We start from the raw sequence: 24,911 nt of genomic DNA on the forward strand, positions 1-24,911 counted from the left end.
GGCAGGAAGGATCAGATACGAGAAGCTCCAGCCACAGCAAGGAAGAGCTGAAGAAGCCTCTTGGATGAGAAGGGAAACGTCTTCAAAGGCAAAAAAAAAAAGGGAAGTCCAGCTGCCTCGTGGAAAAGCACCTTTGGGGGACCATCGTGACCTGGACGATTGTGAATCCCTGCAGCCACAGCGAGGAAAGCACAACGGACGGGAAGAATGGGGGACGAAAGCTTCAGCGCAGGGAAACTCTGCCCTGAGCGAGACTGGACTTTTCTGCCCCACACTCACAAATTAGCAAGCTCTTCGGGCAGGACGGGCCTCTTTGCCTGCCTGGCATCCACCTGGGGCTGCTCCGCGGGGTGACCGTTCTCCAGAGATGACCCCTCGAAGATGGTCTCGTTCTGACCGCTAATGCCGAGCTGCAGGCCCAGCATCTCCTAGAAGAGGAAAGGAAAGGAGAGTTGTTTGTAGGATGGTTTTTTTTTTAATCAGGAGGGTTTCGATAGCGTTGCTTTATTCTAGGGCTTCCTGCCTGAGGTGGGGGTTGGACTAGAAGACCTCCAAGGTCCCTTCCAACTCTTCTCTTCTCTTCTCTATTCCATTTCATTCCATTTTCTCTTCGATTCTATTCCATTTTCTATTCCATTCCATTCCCTATTCTATCCTATCCTATCCCATATTCTATCCCATATTCTATTCTATTTATTATTCTATTCTATCCTATTCATTATCCTATCCTATCCCATATTCTATTCTATTCTATTTATTATTCTATTCTATTCATTATTCTATCCTATTCATTATTCTATCCTATCTTATCCTAAATTCTATTCTATTCTATTTATTATTCTATTCTATTATTCTATTCTATTCATTATTCTATCCTATTCATTATTCTATCCTATTCATTATTCTATCCTAACTTATCCTCTATTCTATTCTATTCTATTCTATTCTATTCTATTCTATTCTATTCTATTCTATTCATTATCCTATCCTATCCTATATTCTATTCTATTCCATTCCATTTCCTATTCCTTTCCCTTCCCTTCTATTGTTTGAATCTTATAAGCTGCTGACAGTCACTTCCTGCGAGATAAACGGCTACAGACCTCTGATAAATAAGCAAACAGTTACAATGGGCATCTCCATCTGAGCTCAGCCTTGTAAAGAACTCTGGTCCTTGAGACAGTGAGCTATCTGGACCGGAAGACGTGGTACCACTCTGATGTTCTGGGGACCGGAGACAAAAAATAGCCCACGTGGGGGTGGAGTCAAGAACGTACTTCCATTTGCTCTCCCGGCCCCTCGGCCTCATCGGTGTCCAGCGATGAAAGTTCCAGTTCAATGTCTCGGCTGGCCTTGGTGCCCGTGGTGTCCTCGGGGGAGTCGGCCTGGGGACGGAGCAGGAAAGGAAGGGAAGATAAAACAGAGGTTGGAAAGAAGCACGTCTAGGGTAGAGTAGGGTAGGGTAGGATAGGATAGGATATAGGATATAGGATATAGAATATAGAACAGAAAGAACAGAACAGGGTAGGATAGGACAGGACAGAATAGAACAGAATGCAGAATAGAATAAGAATAGAATAAGAATAAGAATAAGAATAAGAATAAGAATAAGAATAGAATAGAATAGAATAGAATAGAATAGAATAGAATAGGAATAGGATAGAATAGGAATAGGAATAGGATAGAATAGAATAGAATAGAATAGAATAGAATAGGAATAGAATAGAATAGGAATAGGAATAGGAATAGAATAGAATAGAATAGGAATAGAATAGAATAGGAATAGGAATAGGAATAGGAATAGGAATAGAATAGAATAGAATAGAATAGAATAGGAATGGAATGGAATGGAATGGAATGGAATGGAATGGAATGGAATGGAATAGGAATAGGAATAGAATAGAATAGAATAGAATAGAATAGAATAGAATAGGAATAGGAATAGGAATAGAATAGAATAGAATAGAATAGGAATAGAATAGAATAGAATAGAATAGGAATAGAATAGAATAGAATAGAATAGAATAGAATAGAATAGAATAGAATAGAATAGAACAGAACAGAACAGAAATAGAATAACAGAGTTGGAAGGGACCTTGTAGGTCATCTAGTCCAACCCTCCGCCCAAGCAGGACACCCTCCACCATTTCTGACAGTCCTGTCTCTTCTTGAAAGCCTCCAGTGATGAAGCTCCCACAACTCCTGAAGGCAACTCCCGTTCTGTGCGTCGATTGTTCTCACTGTCAGGAAATTTCTTATTTCCAGGTCGAATCCCTCCTTGATCTTGGCGCAGCGGGCATGGAGGGGGAGGTGGGGGGGGGAAGAAAAGCCTCCTTACCCGGCCATTCCTCAGCTCCGTCTGCTTGCTCAAGAGCTTCAAGGTGAGAGCGCTGCCTTCGCTCAGGGCCTCCCACTTCTGCTGTGTGGCCAGGGCGTTGGCCTCTCTCTGGAGCAGCACCGAGTTACTTTTGGCCTGTGTTGGAAAAGCAGGGCAGCCCCCCCAAATGGTCAGGGGAGATGGCTGCACTCCCCCCCCTGCCCGCCCCCTTTCCCCAGGGCCGTGGACATCCTGTTACAATCAGGAAGCTGAGGCTGGCTCCAAGAGACACGGCTCACTTGCTGGAGTCGCTCCTTACCCAAATATCCGGCCTTTGGGAAAGCTGTACCTGTTGTAATTCGGTGCTCAGGAGATCCTCCGGGCTTGAGGGCTTGAGGGGAGCCGATTCCCCGGGAACAGCAAACTGGTCCCTGGAAAGAGAGGGGAAAAGTCGGGACGGAGCCTGGGGACACGGCCTTCGGTCCCGGATGCGTCTGCAAAAAAAGGGCCCCGTGTGGGAAAAGCTGCCTTTTCTCCCAGGGGTGTGAAGTCTGGTCCCGCCAGCGTGGCGGCCGTTGCAAAGGAGGCGGCCGTTCTGGGGTTGCCTGGGCTGTCCCCCAGGAAGACGCCGGGGGGAGACGGGCCGTGTCTGTGGGCGAAGCCTCTCCTGCCTACCGTTCCAGGAAAGGTGGTGAGGACGTGGCATCGGGCGCGTAGCAGCTCCACCTGAAGTCCACTGAGCTGATGCTGGGGATATAATCTGTTTAAGAGGCAAGGAGGGGGCTTGGCTCAGTGGGTCCTTGCCCTGCTCCTCCCCCCCCGCCTTCTCCTCCTCCCTCTCCCCCCTCCTCCCTCTTTCTCCATTCCTCCTTCTCTTCCTCCTCCTCCATCCCTCCATCCTTCCTCTTTCTCCATTCCTCCCTCTCTTCCTCCTCCTCCATCCCTCCATCCTTCCTCTTTCTCCATTCCTCCCTCTCTTCCTCCTCCTCCATCCCTCCATCCTTCCTTTCTCTATTCCTCCTTCTCTTCCTCCTCCTCCATCCCTCCATCCTTCCTCTTTCTCCATTCCTCCCTCTCTTCCTCCTCCTCCATCCCTCCATCCTTCCTCTTTCTCCATTCCTCCCTCTCCTCCTCCATCTTCTCCATTCCTCCTCCTTCTATCCCTTCTTCCTTTTCTCCATTCCTCCTTTATCCCTCCTTCCTTCCTCTTTCTCCATTCCTTTTCCATCCCTTCTTCCTTCTTCTCCATTCCTCCTCTATCCCTTCTTCCTTCTTTTCTCCATTCCCTCTTCCTTTTATCCTCCTTCCTTCCTTTCTCCACTCCTCCTTCTCCACCTTCTTCCTTCCTTTTCTCCATTCCTCTTCCTTTTATCCTCCTTCCTTCCTCCCTTCCTCCCTTTTTTCTCCATTCCTCTTCCTTTTATCCCTTCTTCTCTTCATTCCTCCTCCTCCATCCCTCCTTCCTTCTCCATCCCTTCCTTCTTCCTCCTTCTCCATTCCTCTTCCTTTTATCCCTCCTTCCTTCCTTTCTCCATGTCTTCCTTCATCAATCCTTCTTCCGTCCTCCCTCTCCATTCCTCCTCATTCTTCTCCATCCCTCCTTCTCCCTTCCTCCTCCTCCTCCTCCATCACCCCCTTGAAGGCGCTGCCTGCACCTGAGACGCTGATGGGCTTGGTAGTGCTTCCTTGGGAAGCAGTCGCCTGCACAGGGTCCGTGGTGTGGTAGCCTGTCCGTGATGACCTGGAGATGGCGCCCCACTTGGAGATGATCGGCCCGTCGCCGAAAGGGATAATGGGGTCTTCCTCCTTCGCCTTCCTCCGGCTTTCAAAGAGGTGCGCCGGCCTCGTGGGCTCTCCGCTGTCCAGATCCTGCGTGGAAAGGAAGGCTGAGAGGGGCGGGGAAACGCCCGCTCCAAAGGACCCTTCCAGATTCCCAAGGTCATTTCAGGTCACCTCCAGGACACCCCAAAGGCGCTTTTTCAAAAAGGCAACCGGACTTTTGTTTTCTCATCCTCTTCGGTTGCAGAGGCAAAGCGAGGAAGTGCCGCGGGTCGTCCAGCCGTGGAAGGCTGAGCAAGCGGGGAGGACAAATGGGCAATAAATCTGGATTACTTTGCTGGGAAACGGGGATTTGGGGGGGGAAGGGAGAGCTTGACGAAATCATAGCGGTGCACCCTGAAAGAGAACATGAACCACTCTAAACATCTCAGCGTTCTCAAAACACCCAAGCCGACTTTTATTGGCTGAAGACGGACTGGCTGTGGGGTGGGGGGAAATTTCTGCATTGTTTTGAGGGGGGGGAAATTCAGCTCCAGCCCGACTTTACTGCAGCCAGCATCTTTTAGTAAAAGGGCCGCTGGAGTCGAGGGGACCAGACTGGGGCAGGTCTGACCGGAAGCTTCTCAGAGGAGAAGCGAAAACCTCTTCAGGGCAAAAGCAAAAGAAAGTCCAGTTGCCTTTTGTAAAGCACCTTCGGGACGTCCGTGAGCCGGCTGACCGGGGGTCTCCACAGACACCCCCCCCCGCCCAGGAGGCGGCCTTACTAGGAGGACCGTGCTGGATTTGGCCAGGACATCCTTCGGCTCGGCCTCAACCGCGCTGATGCAGGAGCTGAGGGTGCTACAGGACCAGGGCGAGTACTGGCACGGCTGGCCATCTTCATAGCTGGGGTCGCTCGAGCCGCTGGAGGTCTTGCTGAACTGCAAGAAGCAGGAAGGGGGTGGGGGGTGGGGAGAAAAAAAAACCACACCTGACCACCTTGCAGAGACCATCCAGGCCAGCCTGGGTGGTCAGCAAGAGGGTAGCAATGGACAGAAGGAAAAAGGAAAAGAAAGCAATGGGATTGCACAGGACAGGAACCATCAGGGGGAAGAGAAGGACGGGGGAGGGGGAGGAGGGAGGGAGGGAAGGAGGAATGAATTCGGGTCCTTTCCCCAGGCTGCAAAAGGGAAGGGAAAGGCAAGTGTAGTATCCGCTCCTCCAACCTCCAGATTCCTGGTCTAAAAAGCAGCAAGGAACAAAGAAAGAAAGGAAAGAAAGAAAAGAAAGAAAGAAAGAAAGAAAGAAAGAAAGAAAGAAAGAAAGAAAGAAAGAAAGAAAGAAAGAAAGAAAGAAAGAAAGAAGAGGAAGGAAGGAGAGAGGAAGGAAGAAAGGAGGAAGGAGAGGGAGGGAAACAAAGAAAGAAAGGAAAGAAAGAAAGGACAGAGGAAGGAAGAAGGGAGGAAAGAAGGAGAGAGAGGGAGAGAAAGAAAGAAAGGAAGGAGAGAGGAAGGAAGAAGGGAGGAAGGAAGGAAGGAGAGAGGGAGGGAGGGAGAGAAACAAAGAAAGGAAAGAAAGAAAGAAAGAAAGAAAGAAAGAAAGAAAGAAAGAAAGAAAGAAAGAAAGGAGAGAGGAAGGAAAAAGGGAGGAAGGAAGGAAGAAAGGAGAGAGGAAGGAAGGAAGGAGAGAGGGAGGGAAAGAAAGGAAAGAAAGAAAGAAAGAAAGAAAGAAAGAAAGAAAGAAAGAAAGAAAGGAGAGAGGAAGGAAAAAGGGAGGAAGGAAGGAAGGAGGGAGAGAAAGAAAGAAAAAAGAAAGAAAGAAAAAAAGAAAAAGAAAGAAAGAAAGAAAGAAAGAAAGAAAGAAAGAAAGAAAGAAAGAAAGAAAGAAAGAAAAGAAAAAGAAAGCAGGACATGCAAACTGTCGGACACAAAGGTCCTTCTCCCTCCCTCCCTCCCTCCGGTTCTGGGGCCTTACTTCACAACTGAAGTCCACACTGAAGAAAGGGGAGGGGGAGGACGGAGGGGGTGCGGCTGGAGGAAGCGTGGACGTGGTCAGCAGGGGCACTTTCGGGACGTGGCAAGGAGCCCACTGTTCCGGTTTCTTCCTGAGAGGGTCCTCGTAGGCAGGCTTCAGAGGTCCACAAGGTTCCTGCAAGGAAGATCCGGTGGGGCGTGCGTGAAGGCCGAGCGACACTCAGCAAGCCTGCTGCGAGTGGGCCCTGAGCTTATTTATTCATTTAGGAGATCTATTTACCGCCCATCTCGTACCCAACGACTCAAGCGTTCCAGTAGTCTTGGAGCGGCCCTTGTCTAATGACTGCAACCGGGACGGCCAGAACTGGCGCAGACATTGTGACGTTTTGCCTGGTGACCGCTTCGCTTGGCCATGGGAATTCTGAGGTTGACCAAGGTCGTTAGACAAGGACTACTGGGGTGGGAGCCCAAACATCCACCAAGCTCCACGCAGGAGGGCAAAAGCAGGGATGATGACGCTTGAGCCGGAGGAACCAGGTGACCAGAAAAAAAAGGGGAAACAAAGCAAAACTCTTCCAAACACGGATCATTTGAGCTTCCCTCCGCCCAGTTCGCAGGGCCAGCAGTGCCGTGATTTACTACTTGTACACACGTAAGTCAACAGCAAAAACCTACCATCGCTTCTCAAAAAGGACAAGAGGAAGAGTAGCCGTCAACTCTGCCTGAATTGAAGCCATTTGGCATGGTTTCAGTTGCCACCAGAATGTCAGGGTGTGTCTGTGTGTGGAATTTTTCTGCTAGCTTCAACAATTCTCTGTCCCGTGGGAACCAAGGTCACTTTTGTTTATTAAACTGGGAGGTTGAGCTTTCTGACAGAAAGCCCGCCAAGCTAATCTATTGGGAAACGTAATTGATTGCATGCCGCAGTAATAGGCTGGGAAATTTAACTGGAACTTTAGTTTCGGTTTCACTTTTAACTGTCTCCTGCTGATACTTTGTAACCCATAAACATGTTCCTAGAGGAAAAACTCAAGCCACAGAGTTCTGCTTTAGTTGGTCTCACCTATTGGAACCATGACATTAGCATCAGAGCTGTCATCTAAGGCAGGGGTCTGCAAACTGGGAAACTTTAGGACTTGCGGACTACAACTCCCAGAATTCTTCAGCCAGCATGCCAGGCTGAGGAATTCTGGGAGTTGAAGTCCACAGGTCTTAAAAAGGGATGAGTTTGAAGACCCCTGCTCTTATGCAAGGGGTCTTCCACATTGGCAATTTTAAGACTTGTGTACTTCAGCTCCCAGAATGCCTCAGGCAGCATGAGGCTGGCTAATAAATTCTGGGAGTTGTAGTCCACCAGGTACCAAGGCTGGAGACCGCCTGCTCTAAGCCCTCAGAAATCGAAAGTAGCATTATTACCCACTTGTGTTGCCCAGTTTGCAGACCCCCGATTTAAGGAAAGAAAATGGACAGCAGTGCAAAGCTCAGAATCTCTCGGAAAAGCAGGGAAGAGGGATTCCTTCACCAATCAAGACAGTAGTCTCCCCGGCTAAATTTTGGAGCACCTACCCTTGCCCAAGGCACAGCCCTCTGCTCCGCTGGCACCTGGCAGGGCACCGAACAGTAGCTGTCCAAAGAGCCGTATCTTTCCCGCACAAAATTGTGATAGACGGAGGGGTGGGTGACTTCCATGGGAGGTAAGGAGTTGCTCCGGATGATATCGTCCCTCTGGTACATCGGTGGTCGCCAAATACGCCGGCTGTCATAAACCGGGGCGTACATCCCAGAAGGAATCGGTGGCACCGGCCCATAGGGCTGTGGTTGTGGCTGTTGGTAAGCAGCAGTGAGTCTGTCCCGAGAGGGAAACGTGCCGTAAGGTTCACTGTATTGTAGAGAGGCCGGTGGGAGAGGAGAGTCGGAGACGCTGCTGGACCTCACAAAGCGAGGAAGGCAGGGGGGCACCGCTGTAGGGACCGCCGGGGGGCCTGGATAATATCCTACAGAAGGAAAAGCGTAGTTGAACTCTGCCTTACACATGCAGAAGGAAAAAAGTTAGAAACCCCCCACCGAGAATACCTCTCAAAATCAGAACAGGACAAGGGATGCCAGGCAGACCCCACTGGGCAGAAAATCTGTCTACAACATCACACACCAGGAACAATACACACACATGTGGTAATACAGCAGTATCCCAACACACAGCAGTTACAGCAAGGAAACAAGAGAGCACACATCTGCGGAGCCTTGCCTTTTATACAAAGCTCTTAAAGAGACACAGACCCTGCTGAGCCATTCCCATCATTAAATCTTATATTACATCAGCTGTTTAGCTTTTAAATCAGTACCTTGACAACCAGCCAGGACCAGACTTACAACCACAACGGAGCCCAACATTTCCATTACTGAGACTCTTAAGTGAATTTTGCCCCGTTTTACAACCTTTCTTGCAACAGTTAAGCTACTCGCTGGAGTGTTGAGGTTGGTAACCCGGTCGTTAAGTGAATCTGGCTTCCGCAATGACTTTGCTTCTCAGAAGGTGGTAAAAGGGGATCACATGACCCCTTGGGACGCTGCGACCGTCCTAAATATGAGTCAGTTGCCAAGTGGCCAAATATTGTTCACATGAAGGTACAACAGTTGTTAAGTGGGAAACAAATGGCTGTAAGTCACTTTTTTCAGTGCCGTTGCAATTTTAACAGTCGCTACATGAACTGTTGCAAGCCGAGGACTGCCTGTACTTGTATTTCATGGTTCGCTGCAAATTCTGGCTGGGAGTTGAAGCCCGTGCTTCTTAAAAGGCTTAAGCTTGGGAAACACTGTTCTTGGCCCACTCTGGGCTTTTAAACCAGGGGTCCACAAACCCCGGGGCCACAGCCTACTACCGGGCCGCGGGAGAAATGGGCAAGCACGTGCACGAAGCTCCGTTTGTGCGAATGGAGGGTGCACGCACGCGCCGCTCACCCAAATGGAGCTGTGCATGCACGCATGTGCCTGCCACTCCCCCCCCACGTATCCCTCCCCTCCCGACAGTCCGCGAAGGTTGGGGACCCGTCTTAAACAAACCTTCTTGAGCTGGGCACTCACCTGTTTGCGGGTAAGGCGGGGCTTCATAGGAGAGATGAGCCCGAGGATCCTGGAAGTACGGAAGGCTCTCGGACGGAGCTGGGTAGATGGGCAGGCGGGTGGTAAAAGGGCTGGGTTTGGGGGCGAGGGGGCTTATCTCGCCGCCCGCAAGGGCTGGAGAGGGAGGAAGAGGAGGGGGAGGAGGAATAGGGCCTGCTGAGGTAGCTGCGGTCTGGCTCACAGGCGTTTTCGGAGGGGATCCGGTTTTGCTGTAAGAATCAGAAAAGGTCAAATTAGGGCTGCTGCCAAGTCCATTAAAAAGGGACAGGACGAACTGATCCAAGCAGAAGGTACCAAAGGGGCCAACTCCGAGAAGGAGGTGGCCTTCACTGTTCGTGGTGTGTGTGTGTGTGTGTGTGTGTGTAGAAGGCTCCCTTTCTAGCCCCAGAACGTACTGTTCGGGCAGAGGCTCGGTGGGAGACAAAGTGGGGTTCTGGCCGTTTGCCACGGTCTTCCCCCCTTTCTTCACGTGCTCCAGAGTCCGTAACAAAGGGGTGTTGGTACAACGGGGGATCAGCTGAGGGGCGCCGCTCTCCGGGCTGGGACTCCCATTGGTGCTGGACGCTGCCTTTCCCGCCAGGTCTGCGTTTCCAATGATGGGAACGGTGCCGCTTGTGATGCTGGCTTTCCCAAGCAAAGGGAAGGGTCTCACAGTGGCACCGACTTTCTTGTTTCTTAGCCGATACCTGCAGGGCCCAGAAAGGAGAGCGGAGGTCAGTTGAATAACTCCCCCCCACCCACCCCAAAAAAGCTGCCTTCAGAGAGAGCCAAGAATCCAGATGTAAGATTGCCCCTTAAGCCACATTAGAAAGGTAAAGGTTCCCCCGCACATGCCTGCTAGTCGTTTCCAACTCTAGGGGCCGGTGCTCATCTCCGTTTCAAAGCCGAAGAGCCAGCGCTCGTCCGAGGACGTCTCCGTGGTCATGTGGCCGGCATGACTAGATGCCAAAGGCGCACGGAACACTGTTCCCTTCCCACCGGAGTGGTCCCTATTTTTCTACTTGCATTTTTACGTGCTTTCGAACTGCTAGGTTGGCAGAAGCTGGGACGAGTAACAGGCGCTCACTCTGTTACACGGCACTCGGGATTCGACCCGCCAAACTGCCGACCTTCTGATCGACAAGCTCAGTGTCCTAACCCACTGAGCCACCGCATCCCTCCTAAGCCACATTAGGGATCTCCAAACTTGGCCACTTCTTGTGGACTTCAACTCCTGAGATATGACCTTCCTACCTTCAAAAACCAGAAAGTCGCCCCCCCGCTCCCCACAGGTGACCTGAACACCTTAATCTCCCGAAAACCTTCAGCTGTCATCATATTTTTCAGATTTGATTATATCTGGATTCTGTGTCAACTGTAGCGATTCACTTAGCAACTGTAGCGAGAAAGGTCGTAAAAAGGGGCAAAGCTCATTTAACAAATGTCTCACTTAACAACAGAGATGTTGGGCTCAATTGCGGACGAAACGTCGAGGGCTACCTGTATATTGTTCGGGGAAACAGATACTCGGTTCCCAGCTCTACGTATGGTGACTTGACTTTGGCTGGCTGTAGCTTCCATCCCACCCCGCTCCCCACTTCTTCCTTGCCTTCCAATCTTTCCCTCCCATCTCCGCGCTAAGGTCAGGCTGTCAACTCGTGAAGCTTGGATGGGTGAGACGCAGCCCTGACACCTACCCACTCTGAATTTGAAAGACCTGCTCTAATTGTTTTGGAAGCCGGCTGCTGAATTGGGCGTGCAACTTGTGCGGGTGGCAGAGCCCTGGGCCAAGGCTGCCAAACTGACCTTAGGCCCCAGGCAGGGAAATGTGTGCGTTCCCCACAAGACTTACTTCTCGAGCTCCTCCTGCGAGTGAGCGAAGGTGCAGTTGCTTCCGCGCGGACACCCGCCCTGCTGTCTAAGGTCACGGCACAGGCTGGTTTTATACTTGCTGTTTGGCTGCGGCTTTCAAGAGAAGATAGGAGATACGTGAACGGGCGTTACCAACGTCTTGTGCCCGGCTATCTCTGCCAAGGGCGAAGCATGCAGCATGCCAACGTGGGGGACCGTTGGCCCTAACAAAAGTTGCGCCACTCTATTTCTGGAGCAAGGTGGGAAATGCTGTAAGGGCCCTGCGATCTCTTTCAGCAACTTCACAATCTTTCTCTTTGCTTTTTTATCGTTCACAACTTCTAACAGGTAAATGGCCGAGAGTCATTTCAAGTTGTGCAGCCACGGAACCGAAGAAAGACAAAAATACACGCTCAAGGAAGAAGCAGCCCATGGCTTCAGAGAGCTTAAAGCGGAGCGTGTAAACGTCAACTCCCAGAATTCCCCATCCATGTTGGCCATTGCAGAGAATTCTGGGAAATGACATCTAGGTTAGGAAAAGAATTGGGCCAAGGAGGAAAATCCAGGCTTATTTCAATCCAAGCTGATGTGATGGATTTCAGCACCCACAACTGTCAACTAAGCAAAGATGAAAGTTCAACCAGGCATTAAAAAAAGTCAGAGGAAAGTGTGATTTTAATTGTGTGTGTGTGTGTGTGTGTGTGTGTGTGTGTGTGTGAGAGAGAGAGAGAGAGAGAGAGAGAGAGAGAGAGAGAGAGAGAGAATCTAGTCTTTCTTGCTGTTTCATAGGTCTGTGTGAGAATTGAAGTGCTACATTATGACAAATCAAATCTGGACCACCGACCTGTGGAATTTCAGGGCCTTTTCTGCTGTAGTTCTGGATGAAATCGACGAGGCCGTGCACAACTGTCTTAACGGCCACCAGAGCATTTTCCAGCTGCTCCCAAGTTGGGGACGCTGCGTCTGGGAGGGTGCGGAAACGGAGGGATTAAAATACTGACCTGGCAGTAGCTATCAAAAACACCCTGCAAATCCATGTGGGTTTCCATTTTGCAGGCCACCTCCGAAGAGTCCCGCTCAAGAGTGAGCAAAGCTGCTTTTGGAAGCACATGGCAGGATTAACCTTTCTTTGAAAATGGCCACGTACCTACCGGTGGGGCACTGTTTGCCCATCTGTTCTGTCCCAGCCTACGTGAGTCCTTGTGAACACACAAGGACAAACCCCTTTTACCAACAAGTAGGCTGGAACTATCGGAAAAACAAACCCCTTTTATTATTATTTACAGACCTGCAAATGTCCCAAAAGCAAAGGTAAACAGAACACGATTCAAATGGAGAATTGTCCAAAGGCAAGGCAAAAAGAACTTGATTCCATGAAACTTGATTCCTTCGCAAACGGTTGCCTTCAGCAACCAGCACCTCCCACCGTCCCTTTTTATTATGCAGCCCCAAGGCGTGGCTTCTTACTGCCTTCTCCTCTGCCTTTGCAGCCGCCCCATTGCCTCCTTCTGTCCAACTCTCGTTGCCTGTCGGCGTTTGTGAGCATCTACGATGTCTTCCGGCTGTGAGTCCTCAGAGTCTGACTCAGCTTCCCAACACAGCTGGGTCTCAGCCTGAGCACGAGTGGAGGGGCTAGGCTCCTCCTCAGATTGTGAGCTCCTCAGAGCCTTCCTCTGACTCTGATGACACTCCAGGCCCCTCCTCCTCCTCTGATTCCCCGGACTCAGCTGCCGGGTCCACTGGCTGGCCAGGAATCACAACACTGTCCTACTTTTCTTCCAAAACCCCAAGAGGAAACATTTTCTCCCCTCGATCAGTCCACCTCCTCCAAAGGATGATGGAAACGAAGCTCATTTCCGTCATGTAAAATGGAGACTCAATCATCCAGGCCAAAAGCATCTTGAAAGGTGAAACCGTGGCAGCTGGACCAAAGCTGATTAAAAACTGAAAATGATTCGTTACTCAGCCGCGTAACTTCAGTCAAAATGAAAGTTTTGCCTAGGCAGAGAATTGTTGAGAAGAACCAACTCTTGCCATAATAGACTACAGTTTCCCTCCCCCCCCCCCTAAAAATGAAAAGCAACGGGTAAATTAAGACTGAATCGTCCAGTTGCCATGATTTAACCTTTTAGATTTTAGATTTAGATTTTATTAGATTTATATACCGCCCTTTCCCGAAGGACTCAGGGCGGTTTACAGGGCATTTTAAAATCACATCAATATAAAGGTAAAGGTAAAGGTTCCCCCGCACATGCGTGCTAGTCGTTTCCGACTCTAGGGGCCGGTGCTCATCTCCGTTTCAAAGCCGAAGAGCCAGCGCTTGTCCGAGGACGTCTCCGTGGTCATGTGGCCGGCATGACTGGACGCCAAAGGCGCACGGAACGCTGTTACCTTCCCACCGTAGTGGTCCCTATTTTTCTACTTGCATTTTTACGTGCTTTCGAACTGCTAGGTTGGCAGAAGCTGGGACGAGTAACAGACGCTCACTCTGTTACGCGGCACTCGGGATTCGACCCGCCAAACTGTTGACCTTCTGATCGACAGGCTCAGCGTCCTAACCCACTGAGCCACCGCGTCCCTTAATCAATATAAAATACAAAGTTAAAAGAGAATTAAAAGATTAAATTATCCCTGAAAATAAAACCCCAGTTAAAATTCTCAGCCTGGGTCAGAGAGCTCAAAGAGCCAAGTCTTCAGGTCTCGGTGGAATGAGCGTAGGTCAGGGGCAGTCCTGAGCTCCACGGGCAGCTGGTTCCAGAGGGTAGGCGCACCCACAGAAAAGGCCCTCTGCCTGGGTGTTATCCAGGTACTTTTGGCCTAGATTTGATTGAATCATTTACACGTTGCTTTTCATTTTGGGGAGAAACCACCTGCAAGAGTTGGTTCTTTTCAACAACTTTCTGACACTCTGCCTACCCAAAATTTTCACTTTGACTGAAGACGTTATGTGGATGAGTAAGGAAACGTCTCTGTTTTAATAAAACTTTGGTCCCGTGGCTGTGATTCCACCGCTTAAGATCATTTCCGTCATCTTTGGCAGCCACCAAAGACTGGAAAAAGCATCATGTGAAAAAGGATCAAGCCATGTTTCTTTTTAGGGGAGGAGGAAGGGAAGGAGACGAGACGGAACACGAGGGCTGGGGGGGGGCCTCCGCCTTCTCTCCACGGACCTACCTGGGTTAGGATCTATGTTAGCCAAGAATTCCAAATGGAGACGAAGCCGATTCAGGTTGGCCGGGTCCCCCGTCCGCTGCAGAACAATGGTCAATTCCTGCACGCTTTTTGCAAAGGACTCTGGAGACTGGAGCTGCATGGATAGAAGCACACACGCTTTGCATCCAATGTTTGCTGACTGCGGGCCAGATTTGACATTTTCAAAAGTTTGGCCCCCTCACTCCCAAGGTGGGTGGGACGGTAGGGCAAAGTCATGCCTCAAGGCAAGGCCAGAATTTTCAGAGGGTGGGGGGTGGGTGGGTTTCCTGGTATTTGGAAGGATGGAACTTTTTATTTGTTAAAATGGGACCAACGTTGGGGTTTAACCTACAGATTTTGGAGTGGGGGGGGTGGCAGATAAAAATATTTTCTGGGCACCGCGCTTGGCCCGTGTGTGATAGGAAGAAAAAACAGCTGCATTCCTATCTAGGTTTTTCCGGACTTTAGAGAGGTTTTGCTTCTCGGAAGGAAATGCAACGCGGAAGGCAGAGGAAAACCGTCCCCCCACCAAAAGAGCCGCATCCTCAGACAGCATAAACAGAAGATCAGCGTTTAGGAGCTGCAGCTCCTGGCTCAGAATCTGCCCTATGCAGCTTCATCCTCGGATGCATCGAAGCTCAACTTGCTTGGGCGCAAAGCAGCTTCTTCGGGGCTGACCTTATCGATGATGGACTGCATGTGAGATTTGTGCGCCAGGTCCCCGTACAAGAGGGAGGACCACTGTTCAGGAGAGATCCGGAGACCGGCCTCCAGGGCAATGTGAACGATCTGAGCGTCGTGCTCCCTCCGCAAGGCCTCATAGCTGCGGAATTCCTCCTTCAGCTGCATCAGAGAAGAGTCCTCATCCCGCTTGGTGACCTGCGCAAAGGAACACAACCCAACTCAAGCTATTGTTCCTAAGATGCCTGGAGTCACTAGGTGCCCCTTGGGCTGCCGATATAAATCAAAAACATCCCAGACGGTACGGCTTCAAAAGTCCTTGGGTGTGTCGAGCGGTGTGCGGGTGAGTATTATCGTAAACCAACACTGCGCCGGAAAGGGTGCCATAGAAAATCCCGCCAAATGTGAAGGTGCCAAAGGAGTATGGCTAGTGAAGTTCACGGAGCGTGGTTCGACCATCAATTCAAACATCTACCGTGAAACATTACGAGCTGTCCATGACAAGCGTTGGGGGCCTGCTGACTTCCGGTGTGGCGTTGCTTCAGGACAGCGATGGCGAACCTTTTAGAGACCGAGTGCCCAAACTGCAACCCAAAACCCACTTATGTATTGTCGTGTGCCGGGTGGGCGTGGCCCATTGGGTGGGTGCGGCCAATTGGGTGGGCATGGCCCATTGGGTGGGCATGGCTGCCGTGGTAACAGCAGACTGGGTGGGACTAAAAAATTCAATCAATTCCAACTTTGCGAGAATTTTTTTTCCTGCAAGAAGTTGAAATTGATTGATTGAACTTTTTTTTTTTGCACACCGTGGTGGAGGCCTAAAGCTGAAGGCCTAGGACTGGGGTGACGGCGTGCGTGCCCAGAGAGGGCTCTGTGTGGCACCTGTGGCACCCTGAAGCACAAACTTCAGTGCTTCGTGAACAGTGTGTTGTCTGGGTTCGTACATTTAAAACCATCAATGATAATGTCTAAAAATAAACAATATTTTGGCAATATATTTCTTGATCCACTCTTCTTCCTTGTATCTACATTAAACAAACGTAATTCCTAATATTTTCAGTACGTGCCACGTTGAGTATGTTTTCTTAGTATTTACACGAAAAACAACATCAACATGTAACGCGTTTGTTTTAATCAGCTTGTTTCCATTGAATTTATAAAAGCTACCTTATTAAATCATTTTGAACTTCTGAAGCAGTTCCGTTGGGATGGTTTTGATCAACAACCACCACCCCCCATAGCTCAGATTTGGCACCGAGCGACAACCAAGGAATTTCAAACCTTGTTAAGACGTTAGGACAAGTGCCTCAGTTTGAATGGCCATTAGGTCGAAAAGTCATGTCACGTTGTAGTTTTCTAACGTGTATAATGAAGGTTCATCTGTCATTGATAACCAAACGGTGGTTTATTTCCAAATTGTCCTCGTAAATCAGGTACTGTCAGGCCCCTCAGATCACTATCGTGATGCTGCCGTTCTATTGGGACGGGGGAAGCTTTACACTGTTGGGAGGGGGGGAATTTGTGAGCTCGGGGATGTGTTCCCTTTTTGCTTTGTTCCGCTACCCTTCGATGCATCTCTTTGGGGTGCAAAAAGGGGGGGGGAATGTGCCCGACAAGAAGATGCAACACCTGGGAATGGCGCTTTCCCACTCTTTCACCTTCCAGTCCCCATAACAACTTCGCACCTGTGGATTGGACTGGGCAGTTGGGCTCTTAGGAGGAGGTTTTGAAGAGAGGGCTTTAATGTAACGTTTTGCCCGGGAAAGATTCAGATCTTGCCTTGACTGTCTGCTTTCACGAACTCTCAATAAAAGTTCCTTTCGAAACAAGGCCGGTTTCAAGAGTTCTGCTTTCCCGGGAATATTGGCGGAGGCGGGAGCTTACAGGTACCCAAATGTCACACCTTGAAGCAGGACGCCCGGTAGAGCAGCTGCACCACGTGGCCGATGCTGGTTTTCGATGCCTGAGGGAACCTGGGCTCCAGGCGCTGGACCACAAACAGCACCAGGACTTTGCGGGAGAGGGCCGAGCCGTCTTCCAACGCCAGCAGGACCAGTTTCAAGGCTTCCTCCTGCATAGCTGAGACACCCAAGGTGGGGAAAGCCGAACCAGATGAAACGGGGTGACCCCACTTCTCTTCCTTGCCAGGACTTCAGAATCCCCCTCACCCCCAACCCTCTTTTCTCACAGCGGTTACACTGGGAAAAGTTCTCTTCATTTTAAAGCTGAATAATGGCGAAGAGGGCTATGCTCTTCCTCCTCCTCCTCCACCCACCACTTACCTGGCCCGAGGAACTGGCACCCTCTGGCCCGGACAGCAGCCCAGAGATTGGCCGAGAGCTGCTGAGGGTTCTGGTGTTGCAAGATCAGCTCGGTGACGGTCCTCTCCCCGAGGGACCGAGCTGCCCGCATCGCCCTGATGCGGCCTTCTTCTTCCACCAGCTGGCAGTTCACCAGGGTCACCAGCTTCCGTTGCATCGGCCGGCTCAGAGTGCTCTGATTTAGGCTAGCCACCCCTTTGGAGATCAACAGAACAGTTAAGTGTCTGTTATTTCAGCAGTGACGGCATTTCGAGTCTTCCGGGTGAGGTTCAAGGTTTTGGTGATGGTTTTTAAGTCCTTACATGGCATGGGTCCGGAATACCTCGGGGACCACCTGCTGCCGGCGTCGACTCCCCTCCGCCCTGTGCGTTCCCACAGAGAGGGCCTCCTCAGGGTGCCTCCGGTCAGAGAATGTCGGCTGGTGGCCTCCAGGGGGAGGGCCTTCTCTGTGGGCGCCCCGGCTTTATGGAATCAACTGCCGGTGGAGCTCCGGATGGCACCGGATCTCCGCTCCTTCCGGTGCGGGTTAAAGACCCATTTATTCGAACAAGCTGGCCTGGCCTGATGGGGGAATGTCAGGGTTTTTATGGGTTTTTATAATTGATTGTTTTAATTGGGCAATTTATTTAATCTTTTTTAACTTTTGTATTTCTATTTATATGCCCTGTTCACCGCCCTGAGTCCTTCGGGAGAAGGGCGGTATAAAAATCCAATAAATGAAATGAAATGAAATGAAAGAAATCCTAGACTCACACACACACCGGGGAGTCACACAATACCTAGTAACTGGGACTCCACCTGAGTGGGTGCAAAAGAATGTTAAAAACCCCGGGGCTAATTCAATGCTTCCACGACCGCTATCCCGATAAACCTAAATGAACACTTAGCCGCTATTTCTTATCCCTTATTTTTCTCTTCTCCAGGTGGACCTTCCCTTCTTTTAGGGGGGGGCAGCATGTCAGGTCCCTTTGGAGCTCTGCCATCAGGAAGGGGAGAGCACGCAGTGTTGTGGACTGAGGATGTTTCTGCATTTCCTACATTGTTTTTACTTTCGCTTTGATGCATCTACCTGGGAATTAGGGAAGGGGAGGAAAGAGCCCTCGGGGCCATCTGTTTTAGCTCCTGCCATCCAGCAAGGATGAGGCGCCAGAGAATGGCCAGTTATCACCTTTTCGGCTCAGAGTTCTCCCAACACCTTCACGCCAGCGGACTGGCACCTGAGGGACTGAGGCATTGGGGGTGGGGCTGTGGAATTGGGACTTTCAGCTTAACGCTTTTGAGCAGGAACTCCAGATTCCGCCTTTTTTTACCCTGCAATCGCTTCCTCTCAGGAAAAGATCCTCCTTGAAGCAACGCCTGCTTCCCGAGTTGTGCTTTCCTGAAGGGACAGCGCAGGCCTGGTCCTTATAGCATCAGTGTGAGGGACGAGGATTCCTGTGCTTCTCCTTCAGAAATTGTCCTCAAAATACACAGGGACTTTTATGACCAGGTGGCTCGTACATAATTCAGGTCCCGATTCAAGCATCAGCTGGACGGGCGACCTCGCCCTGGCCCGGCGCAGGAACTTACCCTTACTTCCGCTCAGTGGCTTTAAATAAAGGGCTAGGTCTTCCACACATTTTTTCGCCAGTTCGTAGTGCTTGTTTTCTCCGAGGTTACTTAGCTTGACAGCCTGGCGTTCAGGCACCTAGAGTGGTCCCGGGGAGAAGCACCGATGAGCACACCTTCGTTTCAAAGGGGGCAGGAGGGGAGCTGTGATTTGGGAAAGGATGTCCCATTCCTAAATTAGATTTCAGGTAAGTCCTCGACTTACAACAGCTCGTTTAGCGACCATCCGAAGTTACAACGGCACTGAAAAAAGTGACTTATGAACCATTTTTCACGCTTGCGACCCTCGCAGCATCCCCAGGGTCACACGGTTTGCATTCGGATGCTTGGCATCTGACTCACATTCAGGATAGTTCCAGGCTCCCAGAGTCATGCAATCCCCTTTTTACAACCTTCGGACTAGCCAAGTCAAGGGGGAAGCCACTTACCCACCGGGCTGCTAATGGAAGAACCGCAGCGATTCACTTAATAAATGTGGCGAGAAAAAGACGTAAAATAGGGAGAAGCTCACTGAACAAGTTTCTCACTCGCCGACATAAATTTGGGGTTCACATTGTGGTCGTACGTTGAGGACTACCTGCATTGTCAGATCCCCAAACCCTTAAGCGTTTTCCCTGCATATGTGGGCCTTGTCATTCTGCTGGGGGGGGGAGGTTTGGGATTTGTTATCGCTTGGGATATACTTTCGCTTTCTACTTTCCCTCTCCCGCCTCTATCCACTTGAGAAAAGGCTGTGTCTCCCTTATCAGTTACAGAGAAACCAAACTGGAGAACACCCTTAGGTGCCCGTCAACTTGTGCCAGTTACCCAAACGTCGTTGCCACCTGTGGCTTGGCCGGATTTCAGATGGACATTACGACTTTGGAAGGCTGCTAGTTTAATTAGGCCACTTAAGCAGGATTTTCCCCAGATCCTGCCTTGACTTCCCTGCTGTCACTGACCCTCAATAAAAGCTCCGTTTGAGACAATGCCTGTTTCAAGAGTTCTGCTTTTGTGGGTACTTAGCCGAGGTGGTGGGTCCTTAACAGACATATTTAATGAGGATCCGTCCTCTGGATGCAACATGCAGTTAGCAGGCCATTAAATCCGGATTTTCCTCAACGTGGTTCAGGCAGATCTGCGGGCCCAGAAACCAGGAGACGCCGAGTTCTAGTTCTGCCTTAGTCAAGAAAGTCACTTGGGCTTTGGACCAATCCCTGCCTCTTTTTCATAGGTGGCAATTGTGGGAAAAACAGGAGGGGGGAGGAGGAGGATTAGGTGTGTTTACTGCCTTGAGTTACTTATAAAATAATAAAAATCTAAATAAGCAAATAAATCTTCCTTCGCCATCTGATTTCCCATGCCAGACTTCAGCTGCCTTTTTCACCCTTTGCACCCAGTCAACTGCCAGTGGGAAGGTGTGTGGGGGGATGCCTGTCTCTTTTACCTGAGCTCCCACTAACTGGAGCAGCGCAAAGTTGACGGGAAGCACGTCGATGTCGGTGTGAATGGCGGTCTGGTCGAAAGGGCAGGCCTTGCGGTGCAGCTTACTCAGGCAGGCCTTGCAGACGGTGTGGGAGCAGCCGAGGCTGATGGGCTTGTGCACGTTCTCGTCAAACTCATTGTAGCAGACGGGACAGGACAGGAACTCCGTCCACTGGGCAGCCTGCACAGGCATTGTGGAATGCAGCGCCCTCTTTTCAGCCGCTAGCACTCCATGTTGGCACCGTCCAGGGGTCGGGAGCTGGGAGAGAAACGAAAGTAGGTTTGGCTCCTACAGCCAATTAGGGCTGTATTCTGGACTCATTTCACCAATCTACTTTGCCCATGGCTTACGTCTTCTATTTCAGTAACTCTGATCAATCCCATTTATATGTGTATGATTTTATAGGAAGCAGTATAAAACCATCCCCGGCATCTGGCATCAAAGGAAATACTGCTTCACATCAGTAAGATTGATTTCTGGCAGCTATGGCTAAGAGCTGCTGCAGAGTCTCTACCAACTGGGGGATTTGCTTGGCCAGAGATATCCACTACAATTAGCCATGCCCAGCGGCAGAGTTTCACCATCTCAAGCAAATAATAAGTGCTCGGAACAATACAGAATTCATAATCTTTTAACTTAATTGAACTTTAAGGAACATTTAAGCCATTCAAAAAGAGATGCAGGTCAAGTCTCCACACGTAGACAAATCTTAACATTAAAAATAAGTTCATATAGTTATTCTGTGCCTGCCAGATATTTTAACCACGGGCTAGAGTAGACTCACAGGTTGTATAATAAGGGATTCTTTGAACGGTGCTTTGTTCAATAAACCACAGCTAGTCTTAACAGGTCACCATTCCTAGTGGGAAAATGTATGGTTTAGGAAACATCACGTAAGTAGAACAAAACACGACGTGTGACAATTTATGGTCAGGTGGCCTGGAGAGACACTTTTGTCTGTAAGATGCAGTTAGTGACCTCTTCCAGGCTATATTTGGGCAGTATTAAGCATAAGTGGAACCTTATTTTCAAAAGCAACACGAACCTGTTGCAATTCTCTGCTTAGGAGGGTTAACGGGGACTGTCCTTGACCCAGGGACCCCAGAGCATTGCTAGAGCCCCAAGAAACCTCTTTTGCTCCATCATAAAATCGGCTGCCTGCGTTTTAACCATGGGGGGGGAAATCTAGTCCTCATGCTTTTCTCTCTCTCTCTCACTCACCCCCCCCCCCCCATGCCCCAGTTCCAAATAATAAGCAGAAACGGGATGAGAACTGATGAAGCAGAAGCAGCAGCAACAGCAAAAGAGAGGGCAGAAAACTACGGGCTGCCTTTGCAATGTTATTTCCTGCAGGAGCACCTATAGCAAAAATAAAATGAAAACATGTCCTGCGAAGTGTGTATGGTGGGGGGGAGGAAAGGGCAATATAATATATATAATATATATAATATATATGGAGCAGTGGGCTAATGCCTCCTTAAGTAACACCAGCTGCCTGCAATTAGTGCAGGTTCGAGTCCCACCAGGCTCAAGGTTGACTCAGCCTTCCATCCTTCCGAAGTGGGTAAAATGAGGACCCAGATTGTTGGGGGCAATTAAGCTGACTTTGTAATGATGCCGCTTGGGTGTGTGTGTGTGAAAGCCCTAATAAGCAGGCATATGCATAGAATGAAGGCTACTGCTAAGCTTGTAAGCCGCCCTGAGTCTTCGGAGAAGGGCGGGATATAAATGGAATTAAAATAAATAAATAAAATAAATATATATGGAGCAGTGGGCTAATGCCTCCTTAAGTCACACCAGCTGCCTGCAATTAGTGCAGGTTCGAGTCCCACCAGGCTCAAGGTTGACTCAGCCTTCCATCCTTCCGAGGTAGGTAAAATGAGGACCCAGATTGTTGGGGGGCAATAAGCTGACTTTGTAATAATGCCGCTTGGGGTGTGTGTGAAAGCCCTAATAAGCAGGCATATACATAGAATGAAGGCTACTGCTAAGCTTGTAAGCCGCCCTGAGTCTTCGGAGAAGGGCGGGATATAAATGCAATTAAAATAAAAAAAATTGCATGCACCCCCTTTTCCCCTCCCCCCCCAACCTCCCAGGCTCTTCCCCCACGTGCTTGCCAGCCTGCATCCCATAAGACACCAGAGAGTCCCTTCCCTGAAATGGTGCAGGTGGTTCTCCTGCCTTGGGCAAGGGGGCTGGACTAGAAGACCTCCAAGGTCCCTTCCAGCTTCTATTCCAGGGATCTTCAAACTTGGCCCTTTGATGACTTGTGGACTTCAACTCCTAGAATTCCTCAGCCAGCCATGCTGGCTGAGGAATTCTGGGAGTTGAAGTCCACAAGTCCTCAAAGGGCCAAGTTTGAAGACCCCTGTTCTATTCTATTCTCTCCCTAACACCCCAACTTTGGGCCAGGGGCGCCAGACAGGCTGCCTTTTTTGCAAACACCCCCTCCCCGTCCTCACCACGCACCCCCCCTCCACCACCCCCGTGCAAGAGCCTGCTGGAAGCCAGCGGGGGGGGAGGGGAGGGTGCAGATAAAAGGCTCCCCCCCACCCCCAAAACCATGCAACCCTTTTCCGGGTGGTCGTGGGGGGTCTCCCCGCCCTGCTGCCCCCCCCGCCCGGGACCCATGCTGTCCCCTCTTGGGGGGCCCCTCCCCTCCCTGAAGTCCCCCCCCATGCCGCCCCTCCCTCGGGGGTGGGGGAGGGGTCTCCTTCGGGGCGTCCCCCTCCCCCCCCGCAGGCGCAAGGCCCTCCCCCTCCCCTCCTTCCCCCGCCGCCCCGCTTACTTGCGGGAGGGCCCGGCCTCTCCTCACCCCCCCCGAGGGGCGCACCGCGGAGCGGCCCGGCGGCGGCGACGGCGGCGTCGCCTCCTCATCGCGGTGACAGCCGGGAGGCCCGCCCACCCAAGCCGCGCCCCCTCTCGCGAGACTCGCCCGGCCCAAAGAGAGGAGGCGCGCCAGAGCGGCCCGCTCGCCCCCGCGCCCGCTCTTTCGCTCCTCCTCCCCTCTCCCCGAGGGCGCGGCTACGATTTGCATAGCCGCCGCCCATTGGAAAAACGGCGGGGGCGGGGCTTCCCAGCCCGGCCCGAAACGATACGGAAAGGCGATTGAAGGCGAAGACGTGGGAATTTGTAAACTGGGGGGAAGGGGTTGTGGGAAAGGGGGGAGGGAATGCGTGTCGTGTTTAAGCCGGCGATTGGGGGGGGGGAAATGGGAGCGCCGGCATTTCAAACCATCCAGTTAATTGCTGGGGTCTTTTTTTCTTTTTCTTTTTCCAGCATTTTTAAGGGTAGTGTAATGATGAATGATAGTCGCTCTGATGAATGATCTCTGGAGAGCCCGGGACAGGGGCCATTCCTCTGTCCTAGTCTTATTAGACCTCTCGGCGGCTTTCGATACCATCGACCATGGTATCTTGCTGCGACGCCTCAGGGGACTGGGAGTGGGAGGCACGGTTCTGTGTTGGTTCTCCTCCTTTCTCCAGGGTCGCTCGCAGTCGGTGCTGACAGGGGGACAGAGGTCGACCCCGAGGCCTCTCGCTTGCGGAGTCCCTCAGGGGTCGGTCCTCTCGCCTCTCCTGTTCAACATCTACATGAAACCGCTGGGTGAGATCATTCGCAGTTTTGGAGTAGGGTACCATCAGTATGCTGATGACACCCAGCTTTTTATCTCAACTCCTAACTATATCAGTGATGCCCTAGACGTGATGTCCCGCTGCCTGAAAGCGGTCCGGGAATGGATGGGGAGAAACAGGCTTCAACTGAACCCGGACAAGACTGAATGGCTGTACGTACCGGCAAGCCAGGAGATTCAGAACGTCCCACTGCTTAACATTGGGGACAAGTTACTTCCCCCTGTTGATAGGGCCCGCAACCTGGGTGTCCTCCTAGACTCGCAGCTCTCCCTGGAAGACCACATTGGAGCTGTGACCAAGGGGGCCTTCTCCCGGGTTCGACTAGTTCACCAACTACGGCCTTATCTGGACCTGGATTCCTTACGTACAGTCACCCATGCCCTTGTGACATCTCGCCTAGACTATTGTAACGCTCTCTACATGGGGCTGCCCTTGAGATCCACTCGGAAGCTTCAACTGGTGCAAAGTGCGGCGGCACGGACACTCTTGGGAGCCTCCCGATACTCCCATATCACACCTCTCCTCCGTACGCTGCACTGGCTTCCGGTTGCCTTCCGTGTGAAGTTCAAGGTGCTAACAATGACATTCAAAGCCCTACATGGCATGGGTCCGGACTACCTACGGGAGCACCTTCTGCCGATGTCAGCACCCCACCGTCCTGTGCGCTCCCACAGAGAGGGCCTCCTCAGGGTGCCACCGCTCAAGGAATGTCGGCTGGTGGCCCCCAGGGGGAGGGCATTCTCAGTGGGTGCGCCAGCCCTCTGGAACACCTTACCAACCGAAATCCGGATGGCCCCTGACCTCCGTACCTTCCGTCGCGACTTAAAAACTTTCCTGTTCCAGCAGGCTGGCCTGGCATGATAACGTTAATTGGGGTCCCAGTTTGTGTTCATTAGTGTTTCTTATTATTTTATTGTTCGGTCTGTATACCTTCCTTCCTCTGTACACCGCCCCGAGTCCCTCGGGAGAAGGGCGGTTTATAAAAACTAATAAATAAATAAATAAAATAAA

General features: G+C 50.9%; 1 protein-coding gene across 4 annotated transcripts in view; it reads right to left on the reverse strand.

Moving 5' to 3' along the window:
* The window catches only part of RC3H2 (ring finger and CCCH-type domains 2), a 35,050-nt gene extending 11,299 nt beyond the window's left edge, over positions 1–23,751 (reverse strand). For all 4 annotated transcript variants that reach the window (XR_014028049.1, XM_081339999.1, XM_081339998.1 and 1 more), the window contains exons 1-20: positions 23,054–23,751; positions 20,227–20,523; positions 18,762–18,879; positions 17,154–17,387; positions 16,775–16,950; positions 14,869–15,069; positions 14,173–14,305; positions 11,843–11,961; positions 11,000–11,112; positions 9,564–9,854; positions 9,130–9,377; positions 7,615–8,042; positions 6,050–6,223; positions 4,861–5,016; positions 3,973–4,186; positions 2,993–3,077; positions 2,667–2,748; positions 2,339–2,473; positions 1,278–1,385; positions 280–428 (exon numbers count right to left, since the gene is read on the reverse strand). Coding sequence is in view for 3 of the 4 variants with exons in the window: in XM_081339999.1 (XP_081196125.1) it covers positions 280–428; positions 1,278–1,385; positions 2,339–2,473; positions 2,667–2,748; positions 2,993–3,077; positions 3,973–4,186; positions 4,861–5,016; positions 6,050–6,223; positions 7,615–8,042; positions 9,130–9,377; positions 9,564–9,854; positions 11,000–11,112; positions 11,843–11,961; positions 14,173–14,305; positions 14,869–15,069; positions 16,775–16,950; positions 17,154–17,387; positions 18,762–18,879; positions 20,227–20,523; positions 23,054–23,302 (3,710 nt within the window). In the remaining variant the exon portion in view is untranslated. The remainder of the gene's footprint in view (positions 1–279; positions 429–1,277; positions 1,386–2,338; positions 2,474–2,666; positions 2,749–2,992; positions 3,078–3,972; positions 4,187–4,860; positions 5,017–6,049; positions 6,224–7,614; positions 8,043–9,129; positions 9,378–9,563; positions 9,855–10,999; positions 11,113–11,842; positions 11,962–14,172; positions 14,306–14,868; positions 15,070–16,774; positions 16,951–17,153; positions 17,388–18,761; positions 18,880–20,226; positions 20,524–23,053) is intronic.
* Between the last annotated feature and the right edge of the window lie 1,160 nt (positions 23,752–24,911).

This window comes from Vipera berus, assembly GCF_964194415.1.
Source record: "Vipera berus genome assembly, chromosome: 15".
NCBI classification, from domain to species: Eukaryota; Metazoa; Chordata; class Lepidosauria; order Squamata; family Viperidae; genus Vipera; species Vipera berus.